The sequence below is a fragment of the Psammomys obesus genome, unplaced genomic scaffold (genome assembly GCF_907164565.1).
Source record: "Psammomys obesus unplaced genomic scaffold, mPsaObe1.curated_primary_1811, whole genome shotgun sequence".
NCBI classification, from domain to species: domain Eukaryota; kingdom Metazoa; phylum Chordata; class Mammalia; order Rodentia; family Muridae; genus Psammomys; species Psammomys obesus.
In genome coordinates this window covers 8,391,406-8,403,920 of record NW_026585987.1, presented here as the reverse complement: position 1 = coordinate 8,403,920, position 12,515 = coordinate 8,391,406, and the positions used below count along the sequence as shown (strand labels likewise).

The window sequence follows — 12,515 nt, the reverse complement described above, 5'->3', positions numbered from 1 at the left end:
TAGATGGATTGTTCCTGTATGTGGAAACAGATGAGCCTACTCTTTTGAGGCCATTTGCTAAAGCCACAAATCATAACACTCACACCTACCTTTGTATTTGATGCTAATCATGGGTTCTTTGCTTCCCATATGGCCTTTTCTTGACCCCTGGCTTAGACAGCCACGTGCAAAGATAACTCATCCCTGCACACCTGGTGTGGGCTGCACCTGTGCACCCAGTGCATTGCTACTCACAAGTTGAAGGTGTCTCCCCAGTAGGGGTGTGTGGAAGGGGTCTGAAAGCTCAGACAGCCAAAGCTGTGGGCACCTCACCAGCGCTCTACTGTGTGCCCTGTGAAAATCCAGCCTCCCAGAGCTGTCCAGAGCCTTGCGGACCAGAGGGGAGGAGCAGGGTCTGGACTCACACTCACCTGGGACTGGCCTGTCACTGGGGTGCCATTATTCAATTGCAGCAGCCCGTTCGGCCCGTCTCTGTACAATGTCACTGTGTGCCAGGCCCCAAGTTTGATTTTGGTCTCACTTACGATGATTGCAACCCCAGTTCCACAATTAAACCTGTGGGAGGAAGAAAGGGGAAGGAAAATTCTAGAATAAACCAGTTCATGTTTTCAGGCTCCACATCATCTTCTAAGATAATGGCTCCTTTTTTTTTTTTTTGCTTGAGCCAGGGGCAGTGTGTGTGTGTCTGTGTGTGTAGGCCAGAGGTTGATATTAGTTGTCCTCCTCAGTTGCTCTCCATCTTATCTTTTGGAACAGGGTATCTCACTTATTTGAGACCCCACCATTTGACTAGACACACCAGCCTGAAAGCTCCAGGGATGTCTGTCTCTACCACACCCTTAGGGTTACAGATACAGTGACCACAGTGACTTTTTTATATGGGTGCTGTGGTTGCAAACGCAGATTTCCAAGCTTCTAGAGTAGGCACTTTGCTGACTGAGCTATCTCCCCAGTCCCTCTGTTGGTTTTGAGACAGTCTTACTCTGTACTCCAAGCTGCCTGGAACTCACCATGTAGTCCTGGTAATTATCGTCCTTCTTCAGCCTCCAGGGTGCTGCGATTACAAGCACGAGGCACCACATCAGGATAACAGTTGATTCAAGGATTGATATGCTCAGAGCTGTATCTATGGCTATTGAGAGCCACGCAACTCCACACAGAAGAGACTGGGCTTCCCGGTCTACCTACTGATAATCTAAGGTCTCGTAGCCTTCATGTGTGGGGCTTTATTATCCTGTAGCCTTCACATGTGGGGCCTTATTATCCTGTGGCCTCTCTTCTCAGTCACTCAGAAGATGGGGTGTAGAACCCTATGTCTCTTCTCCAGAGACTGCCAAATGTTCAAAGTAGATGAGAGTACACAGATTTTGAGCTTTGTTCTGCTTCCAGGCATTCCTTTGAGGACTCTCCTAAAGTCTCAAATGATAGGTCTTCTGATATTAATAAAGTGTAAAAGTGCAATCTTCATTGGAGCTCTGGGGGGGGGGCTGCCTTGCCCTCTGTGTCCAGGGCCACCCCACAAGTGAGGTTTTCACAGGAGACTCTGGCTCAGGGCCAGACATGGAAAAGAGGAGACACACATTCAGATGTCTACAATATTCTGGTTTCCCAACCTACCCCTAGGCCAGGGACCAGTGATTACTATGCATGGCAGGGAAAGTTTTGGTCCTTTCCTGTTGACTTGAAAATGGCCACCTGACCACTTCCACACAGACCCCAAGATGTTACCTAGAGGAAGCATGATGGGCACAGCCCTGTTATGGTATCCACAGCTCCTTTCTGGTGGCCCTTGTCTCCCGACCCTCACTTGTGTGGATGGTATGGACAGGATTCATGGAAGCAGCTATCAACATCCTTCAGGTAGAGCTGTTATGCTAAGGAGCTGCAACAACCAAACACTGATGTTCCACTGACTGTCTACCTCATCCTTGAGTGCTAGAGCCCATGAAGTTAGACCCATAAGCCCGATCCTGGTGCCTGACACTCTGCACTCAGGAATATGGTGGCCAAACAGAGCATGCTCAAAAATCGTCAACCTCCCCAAACCTAAAACACCTGTGTGTGTGCCAGATGTCACAAGCTATGTGGACCCCAGAGATTGACATCAGGCATCTTCCTTTATGCTTCCTACCTTGTTTTTTGAGAAGGGTTCTGCCCCGAACCTGGAACTCACTTGCTGACTCCACTGGCCAACCTGAAAACTCCTAGATCCACAGTCCCTGCTCTGCAGTGCTAGGGTTATAGGTGTAATAGGTGTGTGCTCCCATTTCTGGCTTTTTCCATGGGTGCTAGGGGTCCACGCTCAGGTCCTCACACTTGACCTGGGACCACTTGACATGCACTTACTACCTTGGCAATCTTCCCAGCCCCTAGAAGTATTTTTTTTTAAGATTTATTTATTATGTATACAGTGTTTTGCTTGCATGTGTGCCTGCATGCCACAAGAAGGAACCGATGGTTGTGAGCAACCATGTGGTTGCTGAGACTTGAACTCAGGATCTCTAGAAGAGCAGCCAGTGCGCTTAACCTCTGAGCATGTACCCAGCCCCTAGAACTACTTTTTGATGCCTAAATAAACTAAGTAAACCATTAGAGTTGCTCTATACTTATTACTTACTCCAGGGCAGCCATTGTGCTAAGCACATAAGATAGGTCATGCGGTCCCCACCACCATAGTCCCTTGAGAAAAGGCAACTCCCATAGTTCACACCATCTGCCAAAGGTCAGGCAGGAAATGATGCCATGAGGAGACTCACTAGGCTACCATGGACAGGGTGAAGGCTGAAGTCTGTCATTCATTTGCAGACAGACAGTTATGTGCTCTAACTGTGCCTTGTGCAAGATGAGAAGTTAACTAAAGGCATCTTCCAAAGTTTTATTTATTGGGGAGCGGGATGTGACCAAGGTAGAGAAGGCAAGTCAAAGAGGTCAGCTCAATCCCAGGGAAGTCATGGCAGGGTTTGGGCTTCTGTCAGTCCTTGGGAGCCTGTAGCACCTCCCTACCCTCCACAGCTGTCAGCCATCTTGTGTCAAGAGGGCTCTGAGAAGATCCTGCATTCTGCTTGAGCTTCAGGCAAGAGAGGACATGGCCTTTGCTACACTGCCATGACCGCCTAGTGGGTGTTCCATACCTAATTGGTGTTAGAATGAGCGAATGAGCAAGGTTCTAAAACTCAAGCTTCAAAGGTTACCCTGCCGTCATGTGTCTCTAGGACTTGAGAAACTGCCCCAGCTCATCTTTCTACACACGATTTCTTCAGTGACTGAAATCTGGTTGTGTGTACTGTAGTGTGCAGAAAGCACATAACAGGATTAAAAAAAATCTACAGGACTTGGAGCCAGAGTTACCTGAAGTGGAGGGAGCGTCGGATGAGAGCCAGGGACATGAAGTCACCCCTGCCATGTTCACTCTCCCCACAGTAGAGCAGCAAGCCGTCCTCTGCCTCTGCCTGCGAACACACAAGGGAAAACCACCTAAACTGTGGCCACTTCTTCCTCGTCTACAACCCCCCCGTGAAGATGAAACATGAGTGCCCCCCTTGGCCACCCTACTGATGCAAGCATCCAACTCCAGAGAGTTCTCATGGATCCAGACCAGTTCCTTCTTGTTAAAAAAATAGCAGTGGTCTGGACCGCTGTGAGGAGAGGAAGGCCCACATCTGGCCTGCTCTTTGCTTGGCTCTGTGGATGCTCCGCAAAGCTTTCATAAAACCTGCGTCCCAAAGCTCCACCCACAGTTTCTACATCACTGAAGAACATTCCACTTTTTAAATTTTATTTTTATTTCGTGTTCATTGGTATTTTGCATGTATGTCTGTGTGAGGGTGCTGGAAGCTCTGAAACCCTAGTTAACATACAGGTGTGAGCTGCCATATGGGTGCTGGGAATTGAACTCAGATCCTCTAGAAGAGCGGCAGCCAGTGCTCTTAACTGCTGAGGCATTTCTCCAGCCCTAGCATTCTGTTCTTTTTTTTTTTTTTTTTCAATTTTTAATATTTATTTATTTATTTATTTATTTATTTATTTATTTATTTATTTATTTTTTTGCAGGCATAAATTTATTTTTACTCCTTAGTTCCTGAGTTCCACATTCCAAGACTGGTCTCTAGGGGCTGCATCTTGTGAGGAAGCTAAGGGCTGAGAAACTCTGCCAAGTGTTGTCCTTTAGCCTTTTGTTTTTAGCACCTTCTTTAAGTTTTTTTTTTTTTTTTTTTTTAGCTATTTGCGCATTGGATGAATCACAGTGACCTGCTTCTTTTGGATTCTTTGCATTCTGTTCTTTATGTGTTCTTTCTGCTCTTCCTCTCTACCTGGAGAGCATGTGAGATGCTACTTTCTTTCTATCTAGACAGTACCATGAGTCCAGTGGGTAGCCATACTGGGGTGTATTAGGTGAGGGACAGGCCATCTCCTAGACAATGATACTATGGCAAAGGGTGCAGGTTTCCAGACCCCTGGCTACTTTGCTTCTTCCAAGGTACTCAGAGAATCGCATTAAGCTCAAGGTAGTAGCAGAATGCTGATCTTTAGATGATTGGGAGCAGAGAGGTCTCTGTAAAAGGGCTTGGGGAATTGAATGCCTGGTTAGTCTGAAATCCTGCCCCTAGGACATCACTATGGAAGTAGCATTCTCCCTGGGAATCCAGCTGTTCATAGTTTGTGTCATGCAAATCCACCCTCCCCTAGCTGTGTACTTGAACGCTCTGGATGTACCCCACCCGAGCCAGATTTTGTGACTGATTTCAGGTCAGGCTCGGCATGTTTTACTGTTTTCCTTTCTGTCTTCCCACTCTTCCTTTGATGTAATCTGGTACTCAATAGGTCCTCATCAAATAAGCAGCTCCTCTTACCCTGAATTCCAGAGTAATCTGAAATGCCTGATAAGAGTTCTTCAGGGGCTCAAAGGTTACGTAGGAGTGGCCGAAGAACTGAGGATACTGAATCAAGATATCTGGAAAAGAAAAGCGCACAGTGATGGAATGCCGTTATCTCGCTCTTCAAGAAAAAGGACACCAACACACACCGTTGTCTGCCTATCACATCCTGTAATCCCTTACACTTGGCTTCCTTCTCATTTCCCCTTCTCTGCCTTTCATGCCTTCTACTCTTGAGATCAAGGAGCTTCTGAAACTCCTCAGAAGAAACTGGATTTGGGAGATGCAGGTTCCTGTTTCCCTGAAAAGAAATGAGTGGCTAAAGTCCAATATCGCTCATTTTCAAGCTGGGCATCTGCAGGACCCAAGGCGGCTCCAGCATCAGCTGTCAACTCTTTCAGGCGTTCTGTTATAGTTCTGATAGACAAGTGATAATGGTAGAGTCCACCTCCCTGGTGCTATTGAGATGATTTTACAATGGCTGTTCTAAAGGAACACTTGACAGACCCAGAAACAGGGCTACCCCTCAAAAAAGGCAATGGAAGTTGCTTCCTTTGCCTGGGGGAGCTAATTTACTGACCAATGCATAGAAGAAAGGGCTTATCATGCAAAAAAGGACCAGAAGGCGCTATGTGTGTACCACGCAACTTCCCGCGGGTCTCTGCAGGATGAACTGTGCTGCGTGCATTCTCTTCCCAGGGCCTACCTTCTGAGCATCCCTCGCCGCCTTTGCCCAGATTGCAATGGCATCGTGAGCCTCCCCAGGTGTAGTCATTGACACAAAAGCTGTCAGTAGAACAGAGGGTTTCATCACAGGACATGTCAAAGAGCCTTGACATCACGGCTGCACTGTTCTTCCCTTTCCGCTGGGCTGGAGTGGGCGGGACAGCTACTGTAGTTTCAGGGAGAGTTGCTGAGGTAGGCTGTGGAAGCCTGGAACCCATCTCTGGGTTAGAGAGAGATGTCTTCTTGGATGCCACCAAGTGCTTCTGATTCCCAGCTTTGGTAGCAGGAAGGGGTTTAACCTAAGTTAGAGATGGGAAAGGCTAAGCATAGACACGAAGTCATCGTTATACTACATGTCATATACAATGTTCTTGAACCACAGGCTCACTGTTAAATAGTGTCCAAGAACCCCAGGCTGTCAGTGGGACGGGAGTACTGGCCCCACTTTATGGGGAAGACCTGATGACTAAGGGACTTTAAGCACCTTGCCCTATATTACTCAGAAAATCCTGATATTCTAGGACCCATTCTTACTAAAACATTACAAAATGTGTGGCTTTGTCAAGAAATCATCCATTTTCCTCTACTGACTCATCTTATAAAATTCTATGGATGGTAAATCTACCTATCTATCAATATATACATATATACATATATGATAAGGATAGAGAATCAAGATTTCTGGAATACACACACACACACACACAAATAAACACTCACACATATCCACTTTGCAAAGCTAGTTGTAAAGAGAAGCTGTTCATAGGATAGCAGCCTACTACAAAACTCCCTAGTATTGATTGGTATTTGGCCTACGTGTGTCTGTGTGAGTGTGTCGGAAACTCATACTCAGAGGAAACAAATCCATGCTGAGAGCAAACGGGCCCATTTCAGGCTGAAGTTTCACATCCATGGGTAAGCTGCTGTGGTCAGTGGGGAAACAGAGCACATCAGAGTCAACATCACAGGTGACTGTACCTCCTCAAAGGACACATCCAGATCAAGCTCGTCTTCAGATCCATCATCATCCTCACCCACTCCGGGACTGGTGATATACCCAGGTCCATAGTGGCCGCTGCCTGCCTCCTCAGGACCTTCCCAAAGAAAAATGGCACATATTCCGTCACCTCACACCTTCTTTGTCCCAACTTCTTTTCTTCTTCAATTATTAAATGTTCAAGTTACTTTGTGAAACACAGTGCTTTCTTACATGTATGGCATTATACTTTGTTTTCCTCTACCTCCTGATTCCTTCTTGACTACCCTCCCCTACTTCCTTCTATCTAGACATCAAGGTCTACTTTCCTAAGGAATAAACTGAGGCATGGGGGGCCCACGGAAGGTTCCAGAAAAGGGAAGTAATCAGTGCGGAGCTCCCGACACTGACCACCAGCCCCTCCGCAGCACTCCAACTCCAAACTCCCAGTCTTTCACAGTGATCCAGATGACACTCCGTTCCATGCTCCCTGAGAAGGAGATAAACAAATAAAACCAGGCGCCGAGCGACTCCAGGAAGCCAGGATAGAAGCCACTGCTCTTCTCTCCTGACAGTGCTGGGAGACAAAATTGTTTCCTCAATCTCACACCCATAAAGCTCCCACCAATTTTATTTTTCAACAAGTGTAGGTCGTACATTCTATGCTACTGATAAGAATTCTCCAAGTAGCCTGGGGTTGCTGTAATTAAAGTGCATAACTTATCTCTTTCCACTTGGCACTTTGTTAATTAAGAAAAGGGAACATTAAAAACCAGACGCTTATTAGAAACATAATAGTCATACCACATACTGAATGTAAAACAAATTCTGGGGTATTCCACATTAAGGAAAAAAATGATAAAATACAAATTTTGGTTGGTCAATAAAAGGATGTCTTCTTTTTTATAAAGTCTGCATATGTTTGTGTTTATAAAGACATCACGGTTTTTCTGCATATTGTTTCTGTGATGATCAATATGATATAGCTGGAAATATCTCTGGTCATGTGAGACAGGCACAATAATTCGGTTGTTGGATAAGTCATTTAATTTTGTTAGGTCCCATGATTCTCAATGAAACAAGGAAAAATGGTCGAGGAAATAGTTCAGTCAAGAGAGTGCTAACCACTCAAGTATAAGGACCTGAGTTTAATTTCCTACACCCATAGAGAAAAGGCTGGAGATGATGGTGACCACGTGCAATTCGGGTCCTGGAGGGGCTGAGATGGGCAGATCCCTAGGGCTCACGGACAGTCAGCCAAGCCAACTTGGTGAGGTTCCAGAGAGAGAGACCCTGTCTCAGCAAACAAGATGGACAGTGTCTGAAGAATGACATCAGAGATGTCTTCGTGTGTGCACACATGCTCTTCCCCAACACAACTAAGGGATACAATTAGATTTCATGATTATTGAGTCCCTTTACTGCTGTGACCCTAAAATTCACACTGCTGATGCAGACATGCAGCAGATGTTTGCACACCAGCCATGGTTTGAGAAGGAAAGAACTGGAAAGTTTCACTTACAAAAATGAAAACAGTCTGGTATGATCTCACATTATCTGGGGATGGGAGCTTTGTGTTCAGCTCCTGTGAAGGCATGTCTTATCATGGTCAGAATCACCTGTTACACGGGCCTCATAGGAACCTGTCTTAACAGCTCAGCTTGTGGACGCTTCAGTGGGGATGTTTGTTCCCCGCCCCTTAAGTTTCCCTTAGAAAGATGAATCCTAAGAACAAAGAATTCCTGTGTTCTTGTGCAGTCTCTTCCATCCCTACGAGGTGGAGGTATGAAGGTAAGAAGTAGTTGGTGCACACTTCCGAACTGAGGGATGCTGGGGAGGAGGAGGAACTGGAGGTAAACTTGGACCCTCCTGTAATTCTTTCTTCACCAGGACTAGGGAGAAATAGTGGCCTTGGCAGGTAGAACTGTCACAGAACACCAAGCTTCCTAAGCAGACCATCACAGGTTCCAAACCAGGCAAAGGGTCCTGGAGAATGAAAGTTTGCCTTCTAACTCAGTCTTTATCAGAGACAGTTAGGATGCCTCTCTGCTAATGGCATCGACTTGCCTCTAAACTGATTTAAAAGTGAAAAAAGAGAAAAGGAGCTGTTAATTGTACCTGTTTTAAAAAAACAAACACAATGCCCCTCAACTGAAGAATGCATGCAGAAACTGTGGTACATCTATACAATGGAGTATTACTCAGCAATGAAAAATAAGGAAATCATGAAATTTGCAGGTAAATGGTGGGACCTGGAAAGGATCATCCTGAGTTGTCCCAGAAGCAAAAAGTCACGCATGGTATATACTCACTCATATAAACATATAACATAGAATAAACCCACTAAAATCTGTACAGCTAAACAAACTAAGCAAAAGAGAGGACCCTAACTAAAATGTTCAATCCCCATCCTGAAAGGCAAAGAGGATGGACATCAGAAGAAAAAGAAAATAGGAAACAACCTCGGAACCTGCTACAGAGGGCCTCTGAAAGCTTCTGCAGTATAGACTGTCAAAGCAGATGCTGAGCCTGATGGCCAACTGATGGGCAGAGTGAATGGAATTTTATGTAAGAAGTGGGAAATAGTAAAAGCTGGAGGGGATGGGAACTCCACAAGCAGAGCAACAGAACAAGATAATTTGAACACAGGGAACTTCCCAGAGACTCATACTCCAACCAAGGACTATTCATGGAGATAACCAAGAACCCCTGCACAGATGTAGCCCATGGCAGTTCAGTGTCCAAGTGGGTTACATAGTAATGGGAAGAGGGACTGCTTCTGACATAATCTGATTGGCCTGCTCTTTGATCACCTCCCCCTGAGGGGGGAGCAGCCTTACCAGGCCACAGTAGAGGACAATGCAGCCAATTTTGATGAGAACTGATAGACTAAGATCAGAAAGGAGAGGAAAACCTCCCCTATCAGTGGACTTGGGGAGTGGCATGCATGCAGAAAGGGGAGGGAGGGTGGGATCGGGAGGGGAGGAGGGAGGGGCTTATGGGGGGATACAAAATAAATAAAGTGTAATTAATAAAAAATTAAAAAAAAAACAAACACAAAAACAAAACCGCTCTGTGGCCACAAGACTGAAGGGGGAGAGAAAGCGGGAATGTGGGCGACAAGGAGTTATGGAAAAGAAGCTCAGACATCTCACTACAAAAATCCCAGAGTAACTTGAAAACCAAACTAACATCGAAGGATGAGTAAGACATGTGGATAATTAGATTAACTGTAAAAACAATAAATCTGTCCTTTAAGAAAATGTGTGTCAGGCTAAATTGTGAACATTTGTGCTATCTGGTGCTTCTAGAAAGCACCTCTACAGAAAACACAAGAAGATAGAAAATAAAAGAATGCAATTGCTCTGCGTTGGCTGGTCCTTGCAGTATACATACATTGAAAACAAACCCAAGAACGGGCTGAAAGGAATAATATTCCAGCAGAAAATAAGAATCCTTCATTCAGAGGCAGGCCCATAACAGCTTTACTGTCTAAACAAACAAACAAACAAACAAACAAACAAGTCTAGGAATGGAGAGGGGATGGTTTCTGTGAAGACAAGCTGTGTAAGAAGAAATACATAAGCTCTGAAGGGATGAGGTAAGCAGGGCTAGGCGTAGTGAAGGGAGCTGCTACCTTCTGAGAGGCTGAATTACAAAGAATTAAGGTAGTTTTGCAGGGACGGAAAGATGGCTCAATCTCTCAGGTGCTTGCTGAACAAACCCAGGGCCTTAAATCCTATCTCCAAAAGCCACATCAAAAATTCTGGGTCCAGTGGTTCAAGTCTGCAGTGTCAGTACTGCGGAGGTGGTGCATGCTGGGCAGCCTGCTTGGTGAGCACCAAGCCCAGCAAGAGACCTTATGTCAAAACAGAAGGTGCACAACACCTGAGCAATGACCCCTGAGGCTGTCAGCTGGCCTTCCGACATACCTGCACACGTGTGAAACCAACACATGCAAATGCAGAGATACATAAATGGACCCCTGCCTGCGGCGATTTTATCCCCTGTAGCTATTTGATTTATTACCATCGGAGTACACATTGTATCTATTCGATTTATTATCATTGTATTACTTAGAAATACCAGCTTGAGCTGTGGCTAAAAGATGCAGCTCAGGTCTTTAACAGCACAGCCTATTTGGTGGTGGTCTCGAAGACAGGAGGAACCAGCAGGGTGATCTAGGGGACAGGATAATCACCGTGCTTCTGCTTTTTAACAGTTTTCTTTCTTTTAAGTTGAATAGCTCTGCCACCAGCTACACTTCAAATCGACACCTTTAATTTTTAATAAGAAACTGTAAAAAGGAGTCTAGCCATGCAAAACATAGCTCTTCATGTACAATAAATCTGCTTTGAAACTCGCTATTCATTGCTGTGCTCAAAATTTGGCAATTTCTTCTTACAACTGCATCTAGTAAAAAGCTTGTTTTGTTTTGTTTGTTTGTTTTTACTTCTTGTGGTCTAATGATTAGATAATAATTAGATCAAGTTATTATTAGACTCCAATAGAAAGTGTCACGCTTTCTGAGTGCAGGCTTTCACTCAGAAGTCAGATTGGCCCAGAACTCACATGTAGCCTAAGATGGCCCCAAACTCATGGCAGTCCTCCTGCCTTAGGCTCCCAAGTGCTGAGAACACAGACCAGAGCAGAAATGCCTGGTTGCATACCTCATCTTGGTTTGATGTTTACCTGTCTGTCTTCCAGTGCTATGGTTACAGTTATGGGTGTTCATGCCTGGCTTTCTCAATCGATGCTGAAGCTCTGAACTCAGTCCCTCATGCTTGCACAGGAAGCGCTTCACATATCAAGCCGTATTTCCAGCCCTTACACGTAAAAGTATCACTTATTTTCGAGATTATAATACAATTATATCATTTCCTCTCTCCTTTCTTACCTTCAAACTCTCTTCTACCCTTTCTTTCTCTCTTTCAAATTCAAAGCTGTTTTCTTCAGTAATCATTGTTACATGCATATATATATATATATATATATATATATAGAGAGAGAGAGAGAGAGAGAGAGAGAGAGAGAGAGAGAATATATATATTTCTAAATATACACTACTCGGTCCGTATAATGTTACTTGAATGTGTGTTTTCAGGGCTGGTCATTTGGTGTGAGATGACTAGTCAGTGGGCTGTTCCCTGGAGAAGATTATTTCTTCCATGCTCAGCTTTCCTTAGTTGTCTGTAATCCTTTATGTACATGGACAGGAGATGGGAAAGCAGACGCTGAGACTTATGGCCAACTGATGGGCAGAGTGCATGAAATCTTATGTAAGAAGTGGGAAATAGCAAGAGCTGGAGAGGACAGGAACCCCACACGGAGAGCAACAGAACCAGAAAATTTGAACACAGGGAACTTCCCAGAGACTCATACTCCAAACAAGGACTATTCATGGAGATAACCTAGAACCCTTGCAAAGATGTAGCCCATGGCAGTTTAGTGTCTAAGTGGGTTACATAGTAATGGGAAGAGGGACTGCCTCTGACATAATCTGATTGGCCTGCTCTTTGATCACCTTCCCCTGAGGGGGGAGCAGCCTTACCAGGCCACAGAAGATGACAATGCAGTCACTCCTGATGAGATCTGATAGACTAAGATCAGAAGGAAAGAGAGGAGGACCTCCCCTATCAGTAGACTTGGGGAGGGGCATTCATGAAGAAGGGGGAGGGAGGGTGGGGTTGGCAGGGGAAGAGGGAGGGGATTATGGGGGGATACAAAGTGAATAAAGTGTAATTAATAAAAAAATCTCAACTTTACATTTTTCTAAAGATTAAAATGAGTGTATTTCCTCAAATCATTTCACGCAGTGGTTAAACATCAGTGACTTAAAACCAGTGTCTGTTGAGAGCAGCAATCTACTGGCGTTCAAGTCCTGTGTATAAGAAGCTGCAGCTCGTGTGTACGCTTTACAAACACACTCTTGCATATTT

General features: G+C 45.0%; 1 protein-coding gene across 3 annotated transcripts in view; it reads right to left on the bottom strand.

The window, feature by feature from the left end:
* The window catches only part of Egflam (EGF like, fibronectin type III and laminin G domains), a 179,968-nt gene that overhangs the window by 45,897 nt on the left and 121,556 nt on the right, over positions 1 to 12,515 (bottom strand). For all 3 annotated transcript variants that reach the window (XM_055601137.1, XM_055601138.1, XM_055601139.1), the window contains 5 exons: positions 6,579 to 6,694; positions 5,581 to 5,899; positions 4,851 to 4,951; positions 3,349 to 3,449; positions 411 to 555 (listed from right to left, as the gene is read on the bottom strand). In XM_055601137.1, coding sequence (XP_055457112.1) covers positions 411 to 555; positions 3,349 to 3,449; positions 4,851 to 4,951; positions 5,581 to 5,899; positions 6,579 to 6,694 — 782 coding nt within the window. The remainder of the gene's footprint in view (positions 1 to 410; positions 556 to 3,348; positions 3,450 to 4,850; positions 4,952 to 5,580; positions 5,900 to 6,578; positions 6,695 to 12,515) is intronic.